Below are 24,664 nucleotides of genomic sequence, written 5' to 3'. Positions count from 1 at the left end.
CCAAAACAAAAAAAAAAAAATGGTTATTTTGTCCTCCAGAAATGTGTGTATTGATCTCTACTGTGTTGTGTGTGTGTGTGTGTGTGTGTGTGTGTGTGTGTGTGTATGACTAGTTCATTGGTAGCTTATTAATGGAGAAAACACAGTTTTCTGTATGTCTAATGCTATTTGTCTTCTTGATGTATGATATTAGCAGCCATAATAAGCTGCAGGTGTGAACAAAGGAGAATGAGATCTAAGCTTTCATTATTCTCTATATATCTGAATTACATCCATTGGGTAAGGTATGCTTCAAATTGAGATAAATGCGATAATTCTATATTTTAAAATATCATCACTAACCCCTGAAGAGTGGATGACCCAGTGGCATAAACGTAAAAAAAAAAAGGGAGAATATTCTCACGTACCTTTTTAAATACGCGTTTCTTTACAGCCCTCTCATTTACTGTACGCTGCAGCCAGCAGCTCTCCCCCAGCCGTCCTGCCTGTATCCCTTATTTTCTGGTGTTGAGCTTTTTCGTGTTAGATAGCATTGCCAACAGAACGCGGCGTGTCCATTCGTCTCTACCGCAGGCGAACGGGGTAAAAAAGCGCTCCGGTAAATACACCTGGCCGGTAAAATGTTGGGTTATTAATGTTCGGCCTGCTCTCATTTTTCATGCCGCCGTTAGTCTTAGTCTGTAGATGTTAATAACTTTGGCCTTGATGAGGATTCGGCTCACAGTCGTGTGCTGCCTTTAATAATCTGAGGGGGTGATTTAAAAACCCCCCGATGTAATTAAGTTTTACAAGCACTTGCTGTGGTAGTTGACTAATAAATGTTTAATGCGTTATTGTATCCGTTCAGACTGTAAAGCACTTTAAGGATTAATATGTTATTTTTGGGGTTGTACGAGAAAAACTGGCTTGACAATTTAATTGTTGGTGCTCCACAAGTGTGATTGATCATGAAACTGGCGGCATCATTGGGCTGAGAAGTGATCAGGTTCTATGTTTGAAAAGTCCGATATGAGTTTTGATAACTAAAAAGAAACTTTCCTAAAGTGTGTAAACATCTGGAGATGTCTCTGTTTGACAATGTGACTAATTGAATAATTGACTTATTTTTGTGAGTAATTAAGCGATACAATACTGTGAATAGTTTTCAAATTTTGGAAGTTTTATGGATTTCAAAAATCTTGGCCCATATTATTTGCTATGTACTTATGGGGCCACTAGAGGGCGCATGAATCATTTTTGTGCAATTTCAGTTTTAATGGTTAACTGCTTATTTACAATTTGTCCTTATGGTGATATATATATATATATATATATATATATATATATATTATTTATTGAGAGCTACTGTGTGTATTAATGTTCATGTAAAACGACTGTTAGTGGCATGTAAAATAATTTGTTCTCGCTACACAGCTTTTATTCATGTCATTCAGATATTTTGGTATTGTGTGTACAACCCATCTTTAAAAAAAATACTTCAGGAGAATGATGATGTGGACATTTGGCGAAGCTGAAGACAATTGCAACTGTGTGTGTGCACGTGTGTGTGTGTGTGTGTGTGTCCACACAAGTCCAGAGTCCAGATCTCATCAGTCCTCACTTTCTGACACAAGGGTTCTTTGAGGGTTACGACTTAATGTGTGTAATGTAATAATATAGGTGAGTAACCTGCATATATTTCTAATTGAATCTATGATTTTTGACACGTATGCTCTTTCGTGCTTTTACTCTGAAGGGCGGCGGTCAGCTGAGTCTCTGGACGCCGTCACTGGGAAGAGTAAACATCCCCAGTCACAAGTTCAGATCAGCTAGTTATTTTTGTCAGTCGATCACTGACTTTTTTCACCGAGTCAGTTTGTCGTTGTCGTCGTCGTCGTCGTCGCTGTTTTTCGCCTGGCGGAGGCTTCCAGCTCTCTGGTAAAATGGCTCGCCTCCTCGTTCTGGCTCTAACGCTGTGTGGTGTTTTCACACTTGCAGCTTTCACTGACACCTTTGGTTAGTACACGGTTTTTTTCAAATAACATGCGGTCAATGACCTGCACCGTTGTGTGGCTCTCTCGTACAGCACTTTGAAGGGGAATCATAACTGTCGCTCTCTCTCTCCAGTTGAAAGTCTGAGCTTCGCCTCCTACTTCTCAGACCACATGGTGCTGCAGAAGTCTCCGGAGAGCGCAGTGCTGTGGGGATACGGGCGCGAGGGCAGACTCGTCACCGTCTCCCTGTCCGGGCCAGTGCATCAGAAAACCTCCCCGGCCACTGTGACGGGAGGTAAACGCAGCCAGGCAATCAATCCTGCCACCTGCAGGGGTCAAACTGAGGGGGCACATATGGCAAAGACTAATATTAGAGTTAAAGCTACTGTGTGTGTTTATGCATGTTAGGTTGTGGCCTGCAAATATTCTGAATTTCTTTTTTGCATTGAGGAAACCCATCTGCTGTTAATTGTTCTGTCTTCTTCCAGAGCGAACCTCAAGTTTTTTTAAGGATAGAAATGGTTAATTTCTTTCATAACTTTTTTCCCCCCACTCCAGCCATCCATCGCCTACCACTTTATCCTTTCAAGGCCCTGGTTGGTTCGAACCCAGAACCTTCTTGCTGTGAGGCGAAAGTGCTAACCACTACGCCGCCGTGCAGCCCTCCCACTCCAGCCATCATGTTAAAATTAATACCTTTCACGTGATGTACTGTACAGGTGTCTGGCAGGTCACCCTTGAGCCCGTGGAAGCTGGCGGTCCCTACAGTGTGACGGCGTCCGTCCAGGGCAGCGTGCTCGCGCTCACGCTCACGGACGTGCTGTTCGGCGACGTTTGGCTGTGCGGAGGGCAGAGCAACATGGCATTTAAAACAGATCAGGTACAGCAGGCTGAGAGAGAAGAGACAAAGGTGGCGTTAACACGAGGTAAATGTGCTCTAGAAGTCTGTCGTTGGACACACCAAGCAAAACAACGAGGTTCTGTAAATCTGAATTCAAAAAAGTGGCGCGGACCACAAAACACTGCGCGTGTTCACACCCCGTCACCTTAAGAGACGTGCCAGCGACAGATGCCGCGACTCGGGGGTTTCGTCTCCCGTACCCGAGGCCGCGGGTTCGAGCCCCGACGGCTGTAGTCAAAACATCAACAACAAACTTACTGACCCTTTATTCATGTTTTTACCGTCCAAAAGATTTTCAACGCATCCGAGGAGCTGGCCCTCGCGCAGACCTACCCTCATGTGAGACCTTTCATGGCGTCCTTGAAAATGAGTGACACCGAGCTGATTGACCTGATCCAAGTGCAACTTCCCTGGACTGTGCCCACGGCAGGTGGGTCAAGGTTTTATTTACTCATCCATTCATAGAGTTGTTTAAAGGGAAGGTGTGTATTTCCAGGGTCTGTGGCCGAGTTCTCCGCCGTCTGCTGGCTGTTTGGACGCTACATGCACGACATTCTGAAGTACCCCGTGGGACTGGTGGAGTCCTGTTGGGGGGGCACGCCCGTCGAAGCTTGGTCCTCTGCAAGAGCGTTGGAGAAGTGTGGACTACAGCAAAGCACAGACGGGACGAGCAGGTGAGGATATAAAGACCCAAATTCCGCTAGTCTGTTGTCTGAGATGCTAATTCTGGTCTCGGGCAAGCGTGTTCCCTTTTCTAATCAACAAAGACATTATATTAAAACGAAACATAAACTCCTTTTTTGGAAAGTAAAGCCTAACCTGGAAGTGCCTAAAACCTGCATTCTCTCGAATGACCCGCAGAGGGCGACTCCACTTCTTCTTTTCTATAAAAGTGTATGAGAAAATGACTCAACTCCTCACGTGATTTACAACCGCAATAGACATTTTCCCAATCGCTAGTTTCAAATGTTCAATACAGCATCATGTGTACAGCTAGTACCGTCCAAAGGGTAAAGGTAAAAAACTAAAACAAAGATGGCGCTGGCCGAAATGCCAAATTTGAGGCTTCGGAACTGCAGCTCACAAACCAGTGGGCGACGTCACGGTGGGCTGTTGCCACAAGAAAAAGCTTAGCTTGCACTAGACTAGACGCACTTTTTCTACTTTTTGCAGCCGGAGAAATGCCTGGGAGAGAAATTCTGTCTTGTGGAATTCAATGATCCACCCACTGCTCAAAATGACCATCAAGGGAGCCATCTGGTACCAAGGTACAGTGGGACGAACTGCACACAGGCGTCGCGTTTTTGTTCATCGCTGTCGAATGCACCACATTTTTCTCTCAATGTTGTCAGGTGAGTCAAACTCAATGTATCATCAGGACGAGTACAAGTGTTCCTTTCCTGCTATGGTCGATGACTGGAGGACGGCATTTCACGAGGGCTCAGGGGGGCAGACGGCTTCCGATTTCCCCTTTGGGTTCGTCCAGGTATGGTACTCGATGGACAGACGATGAAAAAAAACGTTGCTTAACTGTCAACATAGTAGTCTTCATAAACATAAAACATAAAAATTAAAGCTACATTTTGTAATATGTAGAAAAACGTTTTCACAGAAATTGAATATACTGTCCATAGCTATGTGTTCATATATGTATAATCACCGGTGTTTATCGTCATCTTTGAATGAGTTAAATATTGTTACATGGGGGGGACCCGACCTCCGTGTGAGTCTCCATGTTTGCTACATCGTGATGAATCCGGAAATGGAATGAACGGTGCGCCATCATAACGTGTCCCCTGTCGGTTGCTCAGTTGGTTGCAGTTTGCAACTCTACCACCAGATGCCGCCAGAAAATTGCAAAAATTACACACTGGGGCTTTAAGAAGTGAAAAATTTAAATATGATTAAAACAGTATAAGATTTTTTTTTTTTTTTTTAAATAGAAACAAATAAGAAAAGAAACATTACAGTAAAAACAGAGAATTATATAGCAGCTGGTATGGCTTCATGGGTTACACCACTGACTTTGGTGCAGAAGGTCGGAGTTTTGATTCCAGGTCATCCCAGTGTGGGCCCTTAATGCTACCTGACTCGATGATTGTGAGGATAAAAGCGTCAGCAAAATAAATGTAATGATGAAAATATAGTATTGTTGACAAAAATGAAACGCTAATCAAGAGTTTGTGGAAAAAAAGGTTGGAGTAGATGAAATTAAAACATAGACCAGCCTTCGCATATATGTAATTTGTATTATATTTAGATCTGATCCATGATTTCTCCCCACGTGCAGCTGTCCACCTTCCAAAAAGGCTCCACGGGTGATGCCTTTCCGAACATCCGCTGGCATCAGACGGCGGACATGGGCTATGTGCCTAACCCACTGATGCCGCGGACCTTCATGGCCGTGGCGATGGATTTGCCGGATGAAACGTCTCCTTTTGGCACGTAAGAGCACAAAGTCCTTTTTATGTAACCCCAACTCTAGATTTTAGAGATGTGGTCCGTGCTATTTTCAACCGACACAGGTTTGACCTCAAGTGACCTCAGAAGAAGTTTATAAAACATGCTGCAGCAAGAGTTTTTTTAATTGGAGCATCGAGCTCAGATCAGGCCAAACCTTTCTGCTGTGGCTTCCAGTTGCTCTACACATAGATTTTTACGATTCTTATAAACACCTAGAAAATGTTCCATGATACGCTGCCTAGACGCAGCGTAGATCTAACAAAAAGCCCAAAGTCGGCAGTAAAAGGAGCTATAACACAAGCAATAACCCAAATGGAAATTATTAACCTGAATATGACACTATACGTGTCTCCTTTACATGATATTTGTTTTTTTTGTCAGGATTCATCCACGGTACAAGCGGGACGTGGCCCACAGGCTGACACTGGGAGCAAGGGCAGTGGCTTACAATGAGAAGAACGTGCACTTCCAAGGACCGTTCCCCAAAGAAATCCTGTCGTCTGGAAGGCACGTCAACATCACCTACGACCAGACAGTCTCGGTCACACGGTCTATAAACGCCTTTGAGGTAGGGCTGTCCAGAATTTGGTACCATCACACATCGTTCAGGCACTGCCTTAACCTGGTCATTATTAGAGAACCAGGGGTTTTGGTCCTGTTGCTAATTTCCTGCTCTGTTAATAATAATTATTTTTTATAATATAGGTTTGTTGCTCTGGGATTCAAGCGCCATGCGGGCCTCAGTCCCTCTGGGTTCCAGCACCTGTCAAGCAGTTGAGTCCGACCACCGTCCAGTTATGTTCCATTTTCTGTCCAATCGCTGACAAAGTAGTGGCTGTTCGATACGCGTGGAGAGATTGGCCCTGTGACTTCAAAGCTTGTTCGATCTACAGCGCCGGCGGGCTTCTACCTGCCCCTCCTTTTTTATCCGAATGCTGCCCAGGAAACCAGAACCACACGCTGTGAGAAGACGCAATTCAAAAGCGATGAAATCAGCCGACTGGACAGACACTGCATCTGTAAATTGAGTGATTTTTGAAACTTAGAACCCTTAGTGGCAGTTAGGAAAAAATAACATTGGTTCCAATCTTTAAAGGGGCAGTAAGAGATTTTAATCGGATACACTTTTTGTAAACTTCAGCTAATATTTCTTCACGGTTCCACTAGCTGTCGGTTCTGTGTGCGCAGTTTAAAAAAATATCTGTGTTTCTGGCAAACAAACAATCTTTCTCCAAAATCGCCTACTGCACCTTTATCGTTCGCTCAATCTATGTCATCAGTACCACTGACAATAAATAAATCCTGCACTGAATGAATTAATAAAAAAAAGCATGACAAATGTTTGTTGTTTTCATTATTATTTTAACAAATCTCAGATTGAAATAAGCCCTTTTCACTTGCGACAGCATGGGGCGCCTTTACATTCAAAGCCATAGGTTTTGCATTGGTAAACCAGAAAAACACAATTAGATGCAATGAAATGATGGATTAATACAAACATAATATAAACTTGCTTCAATTGCAGCGCATTAGTATACCATGTCTGAGCCCCAATTAGTGTAAAAAAAAAAAAAAATTACATTTTAAACATGATGTCAAATTGGACTCAATTTCTAAAAAAATATCACATATGTTTATACATACAGTAAAGCATATTATTTCTACCACAGATGTGTTTGGAGTTATTGTGTCTGGGTCCAGCGAGAAGACGACCAGAAAATAACATCAATTTGATTCATTATGCTGCTGCCATTTCAAAAATAATTTAACCAGGAAGTGTTTTTTTTTGTTTTTTTTTTAAAGGTGACATTTAATGCAAAAATCCAATTTTCAGTGTTTGTGCACATACATTTGTGTATCTGTGGAGCCTGTCAGACCCTCCAGCCTGGCTCTGAACCACTGGTTCAGATTTCTGCCTGACTGACATTTTAAAATCTGCTGTCCAATCATAACAAACTGGGCCAGCTGGCCAATCAGAGCAGACTGGGGGTTTATCGGGAGGGGGAGGTGCTAAAAGAAATCCAGGCGTTTTAGACAGAGGGTGAAAAGAGGAGCTGCAGGAATGGGCAGTGTGAGAACACTGATGGCTTTTCTGAACATTAGAGCACGTAAACCTTTTCAATTGGTAACACAAATTAAAAGTATTAACTTGAATATGAGCATGATATGTCACCTTTAATTAGAAAAATGTAAGCCTTGTAAATAAGAAAAGTTCGCAAGTATTACCATGAGGTACGACTTTGACTTCGGCGGCACTGTCGGAATCAGGAGCTGAAATATGAGGTAGAGGGTTTGATGGTGGGGGAGGTCAGGTGGTGCTGGTGGGAGGAGCCGGGAGACTGCGGCGTCGGTCCTGAGGGGAAAACCAGACGGATAAATTGGAGGAAGAAGAGTCACCGTCAATGTGATGGTGAGCGATAGTCATGTCGAGCAACAGAAAATTAATAAATAGAAATGACGGTGAGAAAATTGGGCAGACGATTACTTTGAGAACCAAACACTAACAGTCTGTGACTCCGGTAGGTGGAGTACAACTTCTACTTTCCAGCTAATTCAGCCTCTTAAATTCATGGTGCACTGTGTTGTTTACAGACGAGGACTGGAGAAGCAGTTGGTGCGGGTTAGTTGCGTTATCGACAAACAATCAAAACTGAGCCGAGAGCCTCCACTGGAGCAGCTTCGACGATTCACTCAGACACTTTGACAGCAGTTGTCGAGGAGCCAGACACGATTAGAGCCTTCCCCCCGTCCCGTGCGTCTGACAGATAATGGTCGCTTCTATCGCACTTGCAATAATCATGGTGCTGTAAATGTTAAATGTCTATATTCACGATGGCAAAGCGAAAAAACATTGACCACGAACCTGTGATGTGCTCTGTCTTGATGTTCTCGTCGAAGCCTCGGTGTCTCTGGTAGGCCTCGAAGTTGACCGAGGCGTCGTCCTCCGACAGGCTGTGAGGAACCTGGCCGTCGCTGGGGCGACACACGTCAAAACGAACCCACCTGTAGCTAAATGAACGAGGGTAAAAAAGTGAGTACAAGATGACCTCGTTGTAACACAGCATAGGTTCACTATGCCAGCATGTTTCCATGTTCCTGGTCATGTTTATTTTTCCAGTCAGTTCCTCGTTTTCCTTTGTTTCCACATCAGACAGAAACATCATTATCTCAAGCTGTTTTCAGACATGAACTCAGGTCCCCTCTGAAGTTTGATCTGGACAATTTTCCAAAGTTCCAATTCACTCGGAACCCGTCTTGTTGCCACTAGGTTGTTGACAGGAATATCAGCTACAATATGCTCTGGTTTTATTAATGAGAACCAGAATAGTCCAGATTTACTGAGCACAGATATTGCGCTTTTCATCATCTGATGTTTTAAAATAACATAAAAAAATTTAAAAAACACACCCTCAGTTGGCACAGTGAACTTACTTGGTGCATTTGCGAGCTCCAGGACAACTCTGGATGAGATTCTGGATGGTGGGATGAGAGAAGCCAAAGAAGTCTGCTCCTGACGGCACGATGGGCGCCACACACTTGGAACTAGGAGGACACGTTGAATTAAAGTCAGGACAATCAAGACATGAAGTATTTGTACAGTTACACTGTAAAAAATATACTTTATAAGACATAAAGTACTATGTTAAAGTTGCAGCTGCATCAAAGTTGTTTAAGTTTGGCATTGTGGTTTGCGCGTTGGTCTCCCATACTCGAGACAACAAACAATCTTTCTCCAAAATGGCTTACTGCCCCTTGACTTAGTTTTTCTGTACCAACATGACCAACGTCAACACAAAAACCTGTAGATGTCTGTTGTGTAATTTATGCAGAATAGCCACAGTAACTCTCAGTCCTGACTGTACCTGACAGATGCGATGGCCTTCAGGAGGTTGGAGTGGCAAGTCAGGGCCGATGAGGCCACGATGGCATTCTGAGGATCTTCTTCAGGAACGATCTCAAACTGGGGAGGGGGGGGGAGTGGGCAGTGTTGAAAATGTTTAAAGAACCCCTCCAGTCACGTTTTAAAGCATAAACAAATAATATATGTCTAATATTTTGTTTAACATCAATTACTAAAAAAAAGTTTTTAAAGACCCTTTGAAATGAGGCTGGAAACCATCCACTCTCTCTCCCTCATTGAGGAATTGTGAGACTATGAATATTCATGATATGCAAATAACACAGGCCCGCCCACCACAGCTGCTTGTGCTCGGTTGACCGGTGGAAGAAAACACATTTTAACAAACTGCAAATGTTAACGTCTGGTGACACACCCGCCGTCATCTTGTTTGTGTGTGTGTGTGTGTGTGTGTGTGTGTGTGTGTGTGTGTGTGTGTGTACCTTTGGACCTGTTCCACCGTCCTTGATCTGGCAGGTGTAGAGGCACTGCTGGTCGGAGTTCTTCATGCTGGCAAACACTCGTGTGCTGCAGAAGCCCACCGGGTAGATGGCACACTCGTCGTTGAACAACATTCTGTCTGTGATGATCTGGAGAGCAGGCACTTATTATCTTGTTGTTGTAGTTTTTTTTACAATAACTGCACCATGGTGAAGTCAAAGCTATGACCCGTCAGACACTGACCTCTCCGAGACTGTAGACCGTCAGACCTCCCAGGACGATGGGGAACACGGGGCGACCACACGAGTCCAGGGGGATCGGCTGCACCAGCTTCCGGGACCCGTCGGCCAGCTTTCTCTTCTTAGACATCTTCTTTGGCACTGAACAAAACGATTGGCCAACTTGGGCTTTTAAAGGTTGAATGCAAACTATTCAAATTCCATTAGTAGTAAAACTTGACCAGAGCACTCACGTTCTTCTTTTCCATTCTCCCTCCCGCGCTCTTTCCTTTCCTTCTTGGGCTTTTTAAGGGGGATATCTTCCCCTGTTGACCCCACTGACCCCACGTTGTGCCCCCCAGACAGGCCCGACGCCCCTGCAACAACTGAGGTTAGTGCCACCGGTGGCACAGGTGGATGGGAGCTTGAGCTGGGTGTCGACGGTATCTCCCCCTCTGACAGGGACTGGTACTGCAACAAGGACTTCAGTAAAAATCTGGAAATAAAAAAAGACACTTGAGCATCATAAATCCTCTCCACTGGCATCACAAATCAGATCTATCATACAGCATTAAATAATAACAGATTATCGGCACACAGCAGATGGACTACACCACTTTTTTTTCCAGAACAATATGAGAATCATGAGCAGAGCTGAAACATAAAAAATCACCTTCGCTCCTCCTTTGTTCTCAGAAACTTCTCTTCCAAGTGGGCAACTTCATCGCAGAGAGCAGCATTCTCCTGAACAGGATTACGACATTAAATAGCCACATATCTAAATTGTTACCGACAGTAAAAGAAACCAAGCTCGGCTTCAAATGAACCCATAGTTCACTCACAAATATCATGGCACGAGCCGCTTTGCGCAGCCTCAGGTACTTGAGCCGGTACTTCTCATTCTGGCTTTTTCGTGAGCCTCTCTTGACCTTGGCCCTCGGCTCAGAGGAACCAGTGGGGGACGGGAAGGTGCCGGCCGCCGAGGAGCCTGAGCCCGAGCTGCCCATGGTATTCTGCTGCGGAGAGCCGAGGAAAGCCTGCAGCGCCTGCTGCCGCTCCTCGTCCGTCTGTGAGGAGAGACGGACAGAGAAGCTGTTCACACGTGCTGGGTGGTGCCCGAGGCTTGCGCCTCAAATGTTGCCTTCCGGGGAATGAATGACAAACAATGAAAAAGTTACCGGAAATAAAAATGTGCATGAGCAAAACTTAAGAACTGACGGAAATTATTTCTACTCCGATTAGTCTCCCGATCAACTCACCAGCAGCGCAAAGACTCCATTTCTGTTCTCAATCCTCTTGAATCTCCTGCTGCCCTTTTGTGTCTGAAAGACATGTGAGACTGAGGCCACGTGCAACGGCGCTGGAAAATGCCAAATCTGCCTTTTTAAAATTTTTATAAATTCCATCATTATTAGACACAAAGGGTTGAAAGGCTTGTGCGTGTGAGCACAGGGCTTCCGACGTTCGGTTTACAGTGGCGCTCCAAGTTTAAATATTGTGAAATAAGGTTTCAAAGAAGCAGGATTGGCAAAAAAAACATGGAGGAAGGGGTAAAAAAAGAAGAAAATAGCAACAGAAATACAGATGACACTTGTGCTGTATCAAATGGACCGACACAGATGTGAAGTGGAGGTGCACAGTGTGATAGTCAACAGCAGAGGTTGCTGTCAGACTGAGTGTCAGACTCCCCCCTTACCTCACGGTACATGACGGCCTCCAGGCTCGACTTTGCACTGCAGAGGATAAGCAGAGTCTAAATGTGGTCCAGGTACAAGTTTGTGGTCTAACGTTAGAATTAAATATTCAGCGGAGAGACAAAAAGCCCATGAGCAGGCGTGCCAAAACAGAGATGCTTAGTAAATTGAGAGGATTGCCGTACTTGGACTGAACGAGCCCCCTGTCGATGATTCTCTGTTTGATCTCCCTTATGTGCATGGGACGTCCCGCTTCCTCCAAGACAATCTGCACGAAATAAAAAATGTTAAAGACAAAAACATTTTTTTTTTAAAAGACCAAAGAAAATGTTTGAAATTTGAGGAATACAAGTGCGAGACACCTGTGCGGCATCCAGCCACGTGAGGTTTGGCTTCTCCGCAATGTCACCGGATGGTTCACTGCAAATAGAAAGAAGGAAAAACAAGGCAGTATCATCCAGTGATCTGCAAAAATCTGCAGAAGCACACACTCCGTATTTTTGATTTCACAACGTAAGCTTGATATCAAATCATGTAGCTGCTTTTAAATCACAGCGCGTCATCAACACCGATTTGATTCCTCGTGAACTACCGGGTTTCATTCGGACTCCAGCTTCAAATGTGACAGTTTTACATTGGACAATCACCTCTCCAGAGTTTCTGCAGTCGACGACAGACTCGCGATGCTGTCCAGAGCAGGGAACAGGGAGTAGTTCCCCTGTCCGTCGGCCTCCATCTCCGATTCAAACGTGTTGAGGGATTCCATCGGAGGAGACGGCGACGAACCTCTGCCCGGTGGAGAGAAGACATGTTACTAATCTTGAGACTGACGGGGCGGGTGTGGTGCCAAAAAGTGATCGTCTGCCAAAAAGTGATTTTATATGGATCAAACTCTCATGACGGGCACATGACTTTATGTCCGTAGTAATATCAAACATAGGTCTTTATGAAACCTGAACGTTTGTGGTGACCGGATGATCACAATTGTGGCTGACGTGTTTGCCGTTTATAGCGTCATCGGGAAATATAATCCTATTGTTTTTAAGGTTTGTATGACTACTACTACAACACTGTAATTGATTGATTGAATATGTAAATAATTAGCATTATATATGGTCATTGGGAAATGTATAAAATAAAGAAATGATTGCTTTTTCAATCCTTATGCCTGCATTGTTTTACCTGCTCTGTCACAACCCATGCAGTTGTTCACCTGTTGAAATCCCTTTAAATGGGCCATGATGCAAACCCATAAAACACAGTGTATTACGGAAAAAGGACGGAAATCAGTTTCTGGCGGACGATCACTTTTTGGCACCACAGCAGCTGCTTCAGCTTTTGTCTTTCAGTCGACAGATGCTTCACACTCAGCTGGCACACTGTCAACAGTAAGACTTGCAACACAGACACCTGCTAAAGAGAAGCTAACGCGTGCTACGTGCTAACAGCTACTATAAGATACATACAGCAAACAGTAAGTGAGTAAATGTTGTGTAGAAGCAAACAAACAAACACAAAACACACACCAGAGTTTGACTGCACAGCAAACCGACAAGCCCACCTCCTTCCTTCCTTCCTTCCTTCCAGCTCGTGCTCCGGATTGTTTTGTTGTCAACCGGAAGCTTCGGTCGTCCAAGTCGCGGTGTTCACGCTAAAGAGTTTGAGCGGCTAAAGGCTAACGCTAGCCACAGCTAGCCAACAGACCCGCTTCAGCAGCGGTCGCGAACACGGTGATACTGCGAAGCGTTGTTCACACTAGGTTTTTCAGTAATGTCGTTTTAGAAAAACCGCGTGAATCGACGGTTTGAAGAAAAGACAAAAACGATAACGGAGATTTAGAGAGAACACATAATATTGTGTTTTCTACCGGACATTTTTACTGAGCGAACATTAACCGGATATCCGGTTAGATTCTTTTTTTTAGCTTGTGTTATTGACAAAATAAGGATATACTTATTATACTTTGTCATTTACTTTATATATTGATACTAAGGAATAAAATATTTATAATGTGCATGCTTTTTGTGTCAATTGTTTTCAGTCCATGTTTCTATTAACATTAATATCCCTCATTTCATTTGTGTGTTGCATGATTTTACCTGTCAATGTGATATGTTGGTTCCCAGGATGATGTTTTTTTTTTTTATTAACATAGTATAATATCTTTTTTAACTTATTTTTTTCTGCTTCTCCTAATAAAGAAAATAATGAATATTTTTTTAATTTAAATTGTATACATTTTATATCACAGGATGACACTGGGACTATATATGAAAAATGGCCACCTGGTAAACTCTGGTGCATTTAGAGCAATGTTAATTAATATGTACTGTCCCTGTTAAATAAATCAATGAATAATACATTTTAATTTTTCATTAGATAACAGTTAGGGTAACGGTTTGAAGTTTACATTGAAATTTATGCCTTTAATGTACACAAAAAAGTACAAAGAGCAGTGTAATACGTGGGACATTTTCTTTGAGAACATTTGATGTGTTTTGTCTGTAATTACTCTCTATTTTTTATGCAGCGATAACCTTCCTACCTCTTCTGATGCCCGGTGTATCTGGACTGTTTCTCTTCACCCACTCCCATCCATGGTTCACAATAGTCAGAAGCACCAAAGGAGGATCCACGTTTCTCTGTCAAGGTGTTGGGGTTAATGCACGCCCCTTAAGTATGTAGATATAATCCACTACACCATACACTCTCTGCTTTTGTAGCTGCAAGTTTACCGATAACAATGATGACCTGAAGAACTATATCCTCATCTTTCTAGCAGCATCAGTGTTTCACAGTCATAACTTAACTCATATGCTTAGTCATTGCAAAATAACCCACAGTGTGTGGTTCAGACCTAAATGTATGTGTTGTTTCAGAACAGCTCATAGATTTCAGTCACATCTTGCAGAGCATAAATACGCCACACCTATGTCGAGGAAGTAACAAGAATGTCAAATCCTTTAAATTCACGGGTGACTATCAGAAACAAGGAGACACTGGGTCTATTTACTCTGCACTGAGAAATCAATATACCCAAACTAAAATCACTAGTAGCCCAATAGTTGCCCATTCTGTACCTTTCTTTCACTGTGGAAGGAAATAAAATGGATAGATCTTCCTTAAAGATGAATTAAATATTTGTTTACAATCAGCCTGTTTTCAAGTCCACCAATAATCCAGATTTATTAAAGTGTTGGTTCCTAAATTAGAATAACCTACATGTTGTTTTTTGTTTTTAATCTGTTGTGCAGTGGGCGTGAATGAAATTTGCGTTGTGGTGTGGTAAAATTATATTTGCAATTCTCTTAACAACAGCATATTTTTCCAGAAACAGGTGCTCCTTCCTGCTGCTGTGAGACTGTACAACCACCACTGCTCTCAATAGAACACACACACACACACACACACACACACAGGACTCAACCACTGTAAAGAATAATTCACTGGTACAAAAGTGCAATAACCAGCTGTGCAATATTTATATTTATTCTCCATGTGCAACTATTGCTACTGCTCTGTACATCGTTTTTTTATTTTGATATTTTGTTATATTTTGTACATAAATACTTCTTCTTTTTTTCTTAAAATGTCATTCTTTTCCGCCATTTTGCTAGCTATATTCTGCTATTGTGAGACGAATAAAGGTATATCTTATCTTATAATCCGTAGGCCTCACTTTGGACAGTTATTAGTCAGACTGCTTTCTACTATAGAAATAACAAATGTTGACAGTGTGTGCTAGGGATTATTTGTAGTATTGGGACACAAGTTTGCTGTTGTGTAATGCTGTGAAGATAGTCACAAATAAATATCCCCTTCAGCTCCCCCGCATTGTGTGGCAACAGAAACCTCAGGGATGGATATCGCAAAATCTGGGCAAATGAAAACAAAACTCTTTGCATGAGAAAAATATCTTTTTGTAATTTTGGTGAAACACACTTTTAACCTTGTTGATTGTATCGTCTGCACTTTTGTACCTGGTTGTGTTGGGGTTTTTTTGGTTCTTGCATTCTGCTCCATGCCCACAAGTAACAGCAAACAATTTAATGCTTAATTTATTAAATCCATCCAAGTTCATGACACAGTATAGTGATGTGGCTCTCTGTCTATACTGGATCTCCTCTGATGTGGCTTAACAGACTCTGTGGTTCTACTTCTTGAATGGCTTCATCCAGGAAAAAATATTTAACAACATATTAGGACCGACATGATTGAGAATAACTAATGGCTTAAATCGTTTGCAGTTAACAGAAGTTGTTACAGTATTCAATTAAGACAATCCTGCAAGTTGGGCCCTATCACGACGAGAGGGGGCAGTGAAATTGCACAGGAGCGTTTTGCATTGCTGCTCAATTTGATCATTTACTTGTAACACAACTGAAATTGTGCCAATTGGCGTCACTAAAATGAGGAAACGTCATTTAGATAGATTCACCATGAGTATGTTCTTTCCCAAGAGTAGATACAATTTTAAACTTCCACTGGCCTTTGCCTCAGGTTGACTTATTGGCTATTTATATCAACAGTCAAGCAGTTAAACTACACAACAACATCTGACTCTGAGAACTGTTCCCCATATCATAAAAAAAACAACTAAATACTGTTTGAAACGGAATAATCTAGAGTCCTGTTCGCCTGACTCGGCTAAAATGGAATAATTGATTGAGTTGATGCTGATTCAGGAAGACGGAAACCGTGGATGTATTAAGCAGAAGTATTTATTATAAGAGCTCAATATTGAGGAGACCTCCAGTTCGCTACACAGATCAACAGGTTCACAGTGTTCGGCGTCCCAAGATAGTCTGCCCATCCCCGGTCTCTTTCGTTTATTTAGTTTAAAGTGATGTCGTCATCTCCCCGCGACTATGATACCTCGAGTGAGACATCAGCTGCTCAGTGATTGTTTCGGCTTGCCATAGATGAGACGACCTTGCTTGGTGCCTGAGAAGACTCTTATCAACAGTTTCTCAGGGAGGATGGACGAAAATTCCTCAACACTGTCATTGACATGACATGACTCCAGGTTGTTCACGCTAACAGCATTTTCATTTATTTGTGTATCAGTAACAGTTGAGCCAGCCGTAGTTGAGCAGCACGCGTATCACTCTCTTGTACAGCAGGGAGAACTCACTCTGTCTCGGTCCACTTGAGAAGTATAGATATCCTGTGGGAGGGAAGATTGAGCAAGAACAGAGTGTTTTCACTTTGGGCAGTAGCAAGAAAACAGTTTCAAATTTTTTTAAATGTAAAATGGCAGACACGATAGTATACAGTTGGCTATTTACACATCTGGCAGACACAGTGTGACATTAGCATTTATTCATTTTCTGGTTAAATCGTGGCCTGTTTGGGACGCGACAAACGTGAGGGAATATTTCTCACCGTAATTCTCAAAGGCTGCGTCTACTTTGGAGCCAACGCCCGGAAAATCCTGGTAGATATATCGTGGGTATCCACCGTCCATTTGGTTTCTGCTGTTATCGTAGCTGCAAGAGAGAATCGGGGGAAAGTTGAAGATGCTTTGTGAATTATGTAGCCGTCCCTAATAAATAGGCTAGTTCAGTGGTCGCTTATCCCTCGGGTATTTCTGTCCATTCAGTCAATAAGCCAACAAACACATTGTTCTGGCTCCTGTAGGTATTCTGAGCCCTGCAATTGTCATTTAAAGAAATTCAGGCAGGTCACTTTAAATTCACTTCTGTTTTACTGTGTTGACCTTTGACCTGTGATGTCACAGGAAATACGAAGTTCGTAGTTTTCTTCTTCTTCTCTGCTTGACATGCTGAAGCCTGCAGCTCTGTCTGCCCCCGTTGGGCACAGTCGGTAGGTTTGTGATAATGCATAAGAAATGCTGTCGCGTGTATCTGCCTGGTAATAGTTGTTTCACAAATCAAAACGCCAATTTCTCTTTCGTTTTGCTGTTAGCATTAGCGCGCTAGCATTAGCGCGCGCTAGCCGCTAGCGTTAGCGCTTTAGCACGTGTAGCTCGTTAGCTAGCTATGCCGAACTCGGCCTGTGCAGTTCACGTGAGCACACAAAGACTTATTCATGGGTTGTTGAACTTTGAGGATATGATTATTCGTTATTGATGCAAGCTTATTCTTTTATTGCAGTTTTCACACTGTCTGTGGAACTCCTTTTGAACTGAAGCTGGTGAACGTCAACTACTTCCCTGAGTCATCAATTGAGGAGTTTGCGATCTGCATAGCTGCGTCGGGGGAAGCAGTGAGGTAGGGATGATACCGATTGAGACACTGAACCAGTCTTGAATAGGTATTGAAATCCCATGACACATGCTGGCCATTAATAATAAATTCATCACAAGTAAGTAAAATAGAAAATGTGTGTGCTATTAAATGTAAAATACAGAGAAAAATGAATTAAATAATTAATAAAAAACTAGTAATTATAACATAAATATGAATAAAATGGATTACCAATGTACTTTTTATTTTTTTTATTTACCCTCATGTACCAACAGAATTTTTAACTAGAATGTGATGATGACTTTTACAAAGTTAAACAGCCTGACATAAATATAGTCTCTGACAACTCTTTGGCAGAGGTAATTATAAAGGTTAATATCTAATCGTTAGATTAGATGTTTGAATAAATTACTGGTGTTGCTGCTGTGTGGCACATCATTGTCACAAATACTGCATCTGGATGTGGTTTTGTTTACAGATGAAAAGTAGCACCACACCACACTCTGTTTCCCTTCTGCCATCATTCTTTCACGTTTAAGGGCAGCGTGCCGTGAGTGCGTGCTCAGCGTGCAGAGAAATCAGTAGTGCATCACAACCAGAGCAACAGAGCTATGTACAGTCTGAATAGTTGAGACTAATCAACGAAGGGAAAAAGCTCCATGCAGGAAGCCTGCTTGCAGAGCTTTCTCCCTAACTTGATGCAGCAATGCTGCGGTTTGGGCCTCGTGGTTAGCGCGTCGGACTCCCATAACCGAGATCGCGGCCCGAGCAGTAAAATCACAACAACAACAACAACAACAACAACAACGAAGAGAGATAAACAAGCTCTTTCCATTAAAGCTTAGTGGCCCTTTAAAGGAATTCAGTTAGGTCACTTTAAATTCATCATTGTTTAACTAAGTTGACACTTGACCTGTGATTTCACAGGAAATAGAAAATGTATTGCTGTTTTCTTCTCTGCTTGACATGCTTAAGCCTGAAGCTCTGTATGCCCACGTTGAGCACAGCCGGTTAGTTTGTGATAAAACATAAATAATGTTTTTGTGTGTATCTGCCTCGTAATAGTTGTTTTACAATACAAAACGCCAATTTCTCTTTTATTTAGCTGTTAGCATAATGGCGCTAGCATTAGCGCGTCAGCCGCTAGCGTAAGCTTGTTATTGCAGGTTATTGAATGACAACTACTTTCCTGAGTCTTCAATGGAGGTTAGCTATCTGCATAGCAGCGTCGGGGAAGCAGTGAGGGCAGAATATATGTTCTATGTTGAAATCAAAATGACTAACACTCACCTCCAATACTGTTTGTTCACAAATATGAGTGTTTTTCCAGTAGTTGGCACATAAACGGCTGCGTCGACCTTTGTGACAGAGGAGGGGAGGCCGAGGGTGTTGATAGACTTTGGATAACCTGGCATTATTGTCTTTGCATAAGCCTTTATGCCCCAGTATTGACGACCTGTAGGGAAACAGTTGGAGGTTATGTCGTGATCTGTTTCCGGCTAACATCTGTACGGCTCAACATCAGCACAATCAAGTGAACAAAACCCTTGAAAACTACCTTCAAACATATACGCCGCATCATTTTGTGGAACTTCAAACGCAGCATCGACATAGTTGATCCCAGGCCATTTTGTTCTCACTTTCGTGAAACGGATCCCATTGAAAGATGAACTCTTTCTCCAGTAATATCTAGGATTTTAATTGGAGTATGATTAAAAAAAGTGGGATTCATTTGCAACATAAATAAACAGATATTAGTATTTTCGGAATGTACCCGTTTTTAAAGAAGAACAGGTCTCCCCGGATGGAGGTAGCTGCGTCAAACACCAGCGCGCGGCTGCACTGCTCATCTCGGGGGTTGGGCCGAGGGTCTGGTCCTTCCGTTGGTTCCTCTGGCTCTGGTTCGGGTTCTGGACGAGGAGTTGGTTTTGGTTTTGGTGCTGTTGTGGGCACTGGTGTACGGCTTCCTGGGGAAAAGGAGTGGTAAAATCAAAAGTGACGAAACAACGATCTTCAGGCATCATAATGCAAACAACCATCGACATAAAGAAACTAAAAAATATATTTATGCTCCAAACCTTCAGGTTGTTTTTTTCTTACCATAAAGGGCTTGAACCCCACGCCTGTCATCATCAGGTAGCCTGTACCCATGTGTGTTGACATACTGATAGGTCGGGTACATCAGTGCACGTCTGTCCCTGGAGTGATCCAGGCCCAGAGCATGGCCGAACTCATGGGCCGCCACCAACAACAAATTCACGCCTGAACACAAACATGACAATAAAATAAATCAGACCGAAAAAACAAGATCGCGGGTACAATCAGCCGAAATGGGTTTTCTTAGAAAGGTGGCTGGCATCTCCCTTAGAGATAGGGTGAGAAGCTAAGTCATCTGTGAGGAACTCGGAGTAGAGCCGCTGCTCCTTTGCGTAGAAAGGAGCCAGTGGAGGTGGATCATGCATATGGTAAGGATGCCCCCTGGGCGTCTCCCCTGGGAGGTGTTCCAGGCACGTCTACCTGGGAAGAGACCTCGGGGAAGACCCAGTACTAGGTGGAGAGATTATATCTACACACTGGCCTGGGTAGCCTTGGGATCCCCTAGTCAGAGCTGGTTAACGTGGCCTGGGAGAGGGAAGTTTTGGGTCCCCTGCTGGAGCTGACATGAACCTGGATAAGCGGTTGAAGATGATGATGATGATGATGATGATGCACATGTTTATTATTTGGATTGAAATTTGCGTGATTTAGAGCATTTGAAAGACAAATTTTAAAATGTCTGTTCTTTAAGGAAGTAGGCCTCATAAAAACCAAACAGTTGTCAGCTCTTATTCGTCTGCTATTAAAGGAGGAACTGCACAGAGTTTCAGCTCCCCTAACCTGCTGCAGTATGTTTACCTCTCTGGGCAAGAGTCCAGGTTTCATCATCGTCAAAGTGAGTGTCCCCCCCCTGGCCCTGTCCAGGAGAGTTAGCATGAGCCAAGACTCCACCCGCTCCATCGAAAGGGTAAAAGTCCCCGTGATCTGCAAAAGCACGAAGAAGATAATGTGATCTATAGTTTCAGTGTCTGCAACTCTGTTCTGACAACAAGGATTTTCAGATCCTACTGATGTTGATTGCCCTACTCTATTTTTATTGTTTTGTTTTGTCTTTAAATTATTTATTGGTAGAAGTTTTTAAAAAACAATTATTTTTTCATCCAGACTCACATCCGCCCTTGAAAAGGATCATGATGTCTGCGTTGCCAGAGTAGATCTGTTTGAAGTCCAGCGGGATGACGTCACTGTAGAGTTGGAAGGCCTGAGCGATGGTAATATCCACCTGCCTCTGCGTCAGATCTGGAGAGTATCTTGTGATCCTGTTCAAACCATAAATCATCCTCATCATCGTTTTCATTCTTATCATTTCACCAAATGGAATTCAAGTATTAAACCACAGCACTGACAGTATAATAACCCTCTGAGGTTCCACTTACCTGTATGTAATCAGCCTTTTCTCCCATCTGGGTTTCCCGCCGAAGTGTCCATATCGGCTGATGTCTGACACACCACACCTCGGTGCTTTCATTGCCTCCAAGGTCTCTCTATTCAAGACACCAGTCACCTGGTGGTCAGAGGATTACATGAGTTATCCTCAGCATAGAGATTCTTAAAGTGAATGTTGAAACATGGGGACATTTTGCCTTCTGCCATATGGTTCCTATAAAGTATTGTCAATTGCATCGTCATTAACAGTGATGTTACAGTTGATGTTTCAGTTGATAGAATTTTATCTTTTTACACCGTGGAACTAAAATAAAAAAAAAAAAATAAAAAAAAAATTGAAAGATACTACATCCAACTGCTAAGAATTTCCACAGAGGTAGGCTTTTCTGTCTTCATCCCAGCTCAAGCCGGTAAACAGGGTTTGGTACTAATGGACTACATGTAATCTGGATTACCTAATCAGATTACAAAAATAAGTAACTATAATCAGACCAGATTACGTTTGAAAAAAAATTGTAATGAGATTAGTTACATTGTCAAGGTCTGAAGGATTACTTAAAAGGGCAGTAAGCGATTCTAAAGCAATACACATTTGTAAAAATGAGCAAATATTTCCTCACCGTACGTTAGCTGTCGCCATTGTGTGTGCAGCTAAAAAAATCTGTGTCTTTGGCGCAGCCCAGGCTCAGTAAATCGGAAACAAAAAATGGTGCGGACCGCACCACACAACACTGTGAGCGCAGTTTGTAAACATCACTCGTCGACCCGGGTTTGGGGCCTAGCCAGTTGAGGAAATTCTTAACAACAAAGAGAGAAACAAGCTTTCTCTAGAATCGCTTACTGCCCCTTTAATTACATTTTGATGATCTCTTTAAAATAGTTTAAAACTCACGTTTTAAAAAGTATATATATATTAACTGTATACATTTACTGTGAACATTACTCCTCATTTTTGGTATGACGTGCAATATTTTCAATATTTGATTTTGAAGTAATACAAAAGTATTTAGATTAGATAACTTTATTTTCGTAATCCAATGGATTACGTTACTGGTTACAAAAATGTCCATGTAATTTGTAATCAGTAACTGACTACATTTCAAAGTAATCTGACACAACGATGCGCAGGTAGAGTATTGTAGAAAATGAAATATTCCATTAGTTGTACTTACCTCCAGGCCAAAGAAAGACTGCATGGCCTCTAGGTCCTCGCTGAAGGAGTTGTTGGCAATGACGATGCCTCGCACTGAGGAGTTACTCGTGCCAACATCACCGTAAAACTGAGAAAGATATCCCTGATGCAAGACCGAGAGGAAACTGGATATTAGCAAGAGATAATAATGACATTTATGATGATGATTATATGACTGAAAAATGCAGAGCTGCTAATACATATGCAGAATATTACTCTGCATTACCTGAGCAAGGTCTTCTTCCTCTGGTGAAACTGTTGGAGCTATGGTCGGTGCCGCTTGACAAAGTGTTAAACCAACCAGCAGCACAATCCAAACCTCAGTGAGAGACATCTTGTTCAGAACCTATAGTATCTACATCCACTCTCCTCTTATAAGAAAGAGCAGCCCCAACAGCCTGTGGTGTGAATGATTCTGATGAAAGCTGAATAAGAGGATTCCAGAAAATGTTAAGATAAGCCCCTGTGCCGGAGGGGCAAGGGGAGTGAAGATTGGCCCCTGCGATAAGACAGTGGGAGGAGATGATACAATCAGTCTCACTTCACTTTTGAAAGATTTGTGATCCGACTTTTTTCTTTTAATTTTGATGCTTTTGGTATTTTCTCCTTTGTGTAATTGTTTTGCATCATTTGTGAAATTTGAACATTACTTTATATTTGTAGTCAAAATCACATTTTGCAATAATGAAGATCATCCCGGATTAAAGCACTAATTTGCTCATTTTATATTCTTTGGTTTGGTGTAAAAAACAACAACAACAACAGAAACTTAAACCTACAAACTGTCTTTCAAACCACATGCAGAAGTGCAGCAAAAAGCTCACTCTGCCAACGTTTTCTTTTTGCTGTGTTTACAGTCTTCTTGTGTGCTTTGTGATAACCTTTAATGTTCACAGACCACAGTTCAGTTTGGAGGGTAAACACGAGCGCTCTGTACACAGTTTCCCAACGTAACATGGTTTGACATGGAAGCACCGAGGTGTTTACGCTCTCATGGAGGCCGTAACTATATCTCTCTTTGGTATTTGATTGAGGCTGATGGTGGAAGACGTGAAATTCACGTCACAATAGACGCGACAGCCAATTACCGTTGAGGCGTTCTGTCATTGTGTCAGAAATGGAGGATAACTGTAGTCGCTTGTGTGCAGCCCAACCAGGTTGCTATTTGCATCGTGACCGGGTGAAGGAGGAGAGGGCTTGACAGAAAGTGAACAAGGAAGTTGATCGCCAGCCTTCGCCCCAGTTTCCACAACTGTGTAGATTTGCCATCGTCACTCCTGTCTGTCTTTTTTTCCTTCAACAGTTCATGTTCACGTGCGTGTGTCTGTCTTTGTCTACGTGTGTTTGTTCAGAGGAGGTTTGACAGAGAAAGTGGAAGGAAGAACGGTAAATATTCATGCGAATGACGCAAGTAAGCACAATTGTTCCAGCGACCAAACTATCTTACTCGCTCGACCAAACCCATGTGAGCAAAGCATCCGGGTCATGGATGATCAGAAACAAGGACACTGGGTCAGTTTTCTGTGTACTGAGAAATCAATATCTCAAAACTAAATTACTACTATTACTGTTACTGTTGTGGTGATTGGGTTTTCTTTGCTTGTTTTTTTTTTTCAACACTTGAATTTGTTATGGAAGCGATTAATTATTGATTACTATCGGTATTATTAAAACTAACATTGTATAGAATGGGTGGTAGGACTGGATAATAAGGCTGCAACTGATGATTAATTTCACAATCGATTAATTTGTTGATTATTTTCTCAATTAATCAATTAGTTGTTTGGTCCATAAAATGTCATAAAATGTTGATCATGTTTCCCAAACCTTAAGATGATGTTTTTTAATATGTCCACACACACAAGGTATTTAGTTTATTACCATAGATGAGCAAGGATACCAGAAAATATTCACATTTAAGATGTTAAAATCATAGAATATTCACACAATTAGTTGGTGATTAATTTAGTATCATGCTAACCGTTACATTTATTTGTGTGTCAGTAACAGTTGAGCCAGCCGTAGTTGAGCAGCACACGCGTCACTTTCTTGTCAGGCAGGTAGAACTCACTCTGTCTGGCTCCACTTGAGAAATAAAGATATCCTGTGGGAGGGAGGATTCAGCAATAACAAAGTGTTTTCACTTTGTTCAGTAAAAAAACCTTTCTGAAACAATTTATACATTTACTCAT

At 42.3% G+C, this 24,664-nt stretch overlaps 3 protein-coding genes across 4 annotated transcripts; 1 reads left to right on the top strand and 2 right to left on the bottom strand.

Moving 5' to 3' along the window:
• The first annotated feature begins 1,758 nt into the window (after nucleotides 1-1,758).
• Nucleotides 1,759-6,676, top strand: siae (sialic acid acetylesterase). The gene is made up of 10 exons (XM_035623544.2): nucleotides 1,759-1,995; nucleotides 2,107-2,268; nucleotides 2,693-2,853; nucleotides 3,166-3,304; nucleotides 3,371-3,548; nucleotides 4,048-4,142; nucleotides 4,227-4,360; nucleotides 5,165-5,319; nucleotides 5,719-5,905; nucleotides 6,043-6,676. The coding sequence occupies exons 1-10, from the start codon at nucleotides 1,923-1,925 to the stop codon at nucleotides 6,301-6,303; spliced, it is 1,545 nt and encodes a 514-aa protein (XP_035479437.1). The 5' UTR covers nucleotides 1,759-1,922; the 3' UTR covers nucleotides 6,304-6,676.
• Nucleotides 6,677-7,391: 715 nt separating this feature from the next.
• On the bottom strand, nucleotides 7,392-13,472 carry tbrg1 (transforming growth factor beta regulator 1). Of its 2 annotated transcripts, none has more exons than XM_035623542.2 (15): nucleotides 13,115-13,472; nucleotides 12,236-12,376; nucleotides 11,951-12,008; nucleotides 11,774-11,856; nucleotides 11,591-11,627; nucleotides 11,154-11,216; nucleotides 10,737-10,961; nucleotides 10,568-10,638; nucleotides 10,149-10,390; nucleotides 9,920-10,056; nucleotides 9,679-9,825; nucleotides 9,201-9,298; nucleotides 8,770-8,880; nucleotides 8,201-8,346; nucleotides 7,392-7,690 (listed from the first exon to the last, which is right to left on the bottom strand). In XM_035623542.2, exons 2-15 carry the CDS (start codon nucleotides 12,352-12,354, stop codon nucleotides 7,602-7,604), a joined length of 1,626 nt encoding a protein of 541 aa, XP_035479435.1. In that variant the 5' UTR covers nucleotides 12,355-12,376; nucleotides 13,115-13,472; the 3' UTR covers nucleotides 7,392-7,601. The 2 variants fall into 2 exon arrangements, with proteins under 2 accessions (XP_035479435.1, XP_035479436.1); XM_035623543.2 differs by having other exon boundaries at nucleotides 13,150-13,472.
• A 3,141-nt stretch (nucleotides 13,473-16,613) lies between these two features.
• Nucleotides 16,614-22,959, bottom strand: LOC118299769 (collagenase 3). Its single transcript, XM_035623763.1, has 11 exons — nucleotides 22,699-22,959; nucleotides 22,453-22,575; nucleotides 21,271-21,398; nucleotides 21,005-21,153; nucleotides 20,693-20,818; nucleotides 19,898-20,059; nucleotides 19,572-19,764; nucleotides 19,356-19,486; nucleotides 19,088-19,253; nucleotides 16,974-17,077; nucleotides 16,614-16,755 (listed from the first exon to the last, which is right to left on the bottom strand). The coding sequence occupies exons 1-11, from the start codon at nucleotides 22,804-22,806 to the stop codon at nucleotides 16,652-16,654; spliced, it is 1,494 nt and encodes a 497-aa protein (XP_035479656.1). The 5' UTR covers nucleotides 22,807-22,959; the 3' UTR covers nucleotides 16,614-16,651.
• Between the last annotated feature and the right edge of the window lie 1,705 nt (nucleotides 22,960-24,664).

This window comes from Scophthalmus maximus, chromosome 11 (genome assembly GCF_022379125.1).
Source record: "Scophthalmus maximus strain ysfricsl-2021 chromosome 11, ASM2237912v1, whole genome shotgun sequence".
Taxonomy (NCBI): Eukaryota; Metazoa; Chordata; class Actinopteri; order Pleuronectiformes; family Scophthalmidae; genus Scophthalmus; species Scophthalmus maximus.
Note: the sequence above shows the minus strand (reverse complement) of the source record. Positions and strands in the feature narration are given on the sequence as shown.

Coding starts and splice junctions, on each gene's coding strand:
- siae (XM_035623544.2), top strand. CDS start 1,923: ATGGCTCGCCTCCTCGTTCTGGCTCTAACGCTGTGTGGTGTTTTCACA. Junction 1,996..2,106: donor AGCTTTCACTGACACCTTTG/GTTAGTACACGG, acceptor CTCTCTCTCCAG/TTGAAAGTCTGAGCTTCGCC. Junction 5,906..6,042: donor GGTCTATAAACGCCTTTGAG/GTAGGGCTGTCC, acceptor TTTATAATATAG/GTTTGTTGCTCTGGGATTCA.
- tbrg1 (XM_035623542.2), bottom strand. CDS start 12,354: ATGGAATCCCTCAACACGTTTGAATCGGAGATGGAGGCCGACGGACAG. Junction 12,009..12,235: donor ACTGCAGAAACTCTGGAGAG/GTGATTGTCCAA, acceptor TTCTATTTGCAG/TGAACCATCCGGTGACATTG. Junction 8,347..8,769: donor GGAGCTCGCAAATGCACCAA/GTAAGTTCACTG, acceptor TCGTTCATTTAG/CTACAGGTGGGTTCGTTTTG.
- LOC118299769 (XM_035623763.1), bottom strand. CDS start 22,806: ATGTCTCTCACTGAGGTTTGGATTGTGCTGCTGGTTGGTTTAACACTT. Junction 19,765..19,897: donor TGGGGTTCAAGCCCTTTATG/GTAAGAAAAAAA, acceptor CCTTTTCCCCAG/GAAGCCGTACACCAGTGCCC. Junction 19,254..19,355: donor TGCGGCGTATATGTTTGAAG/GTAGTTTTCAAG, acceptor GTTTCCCTACAG/GTCGTCAATACTGGGGCATA.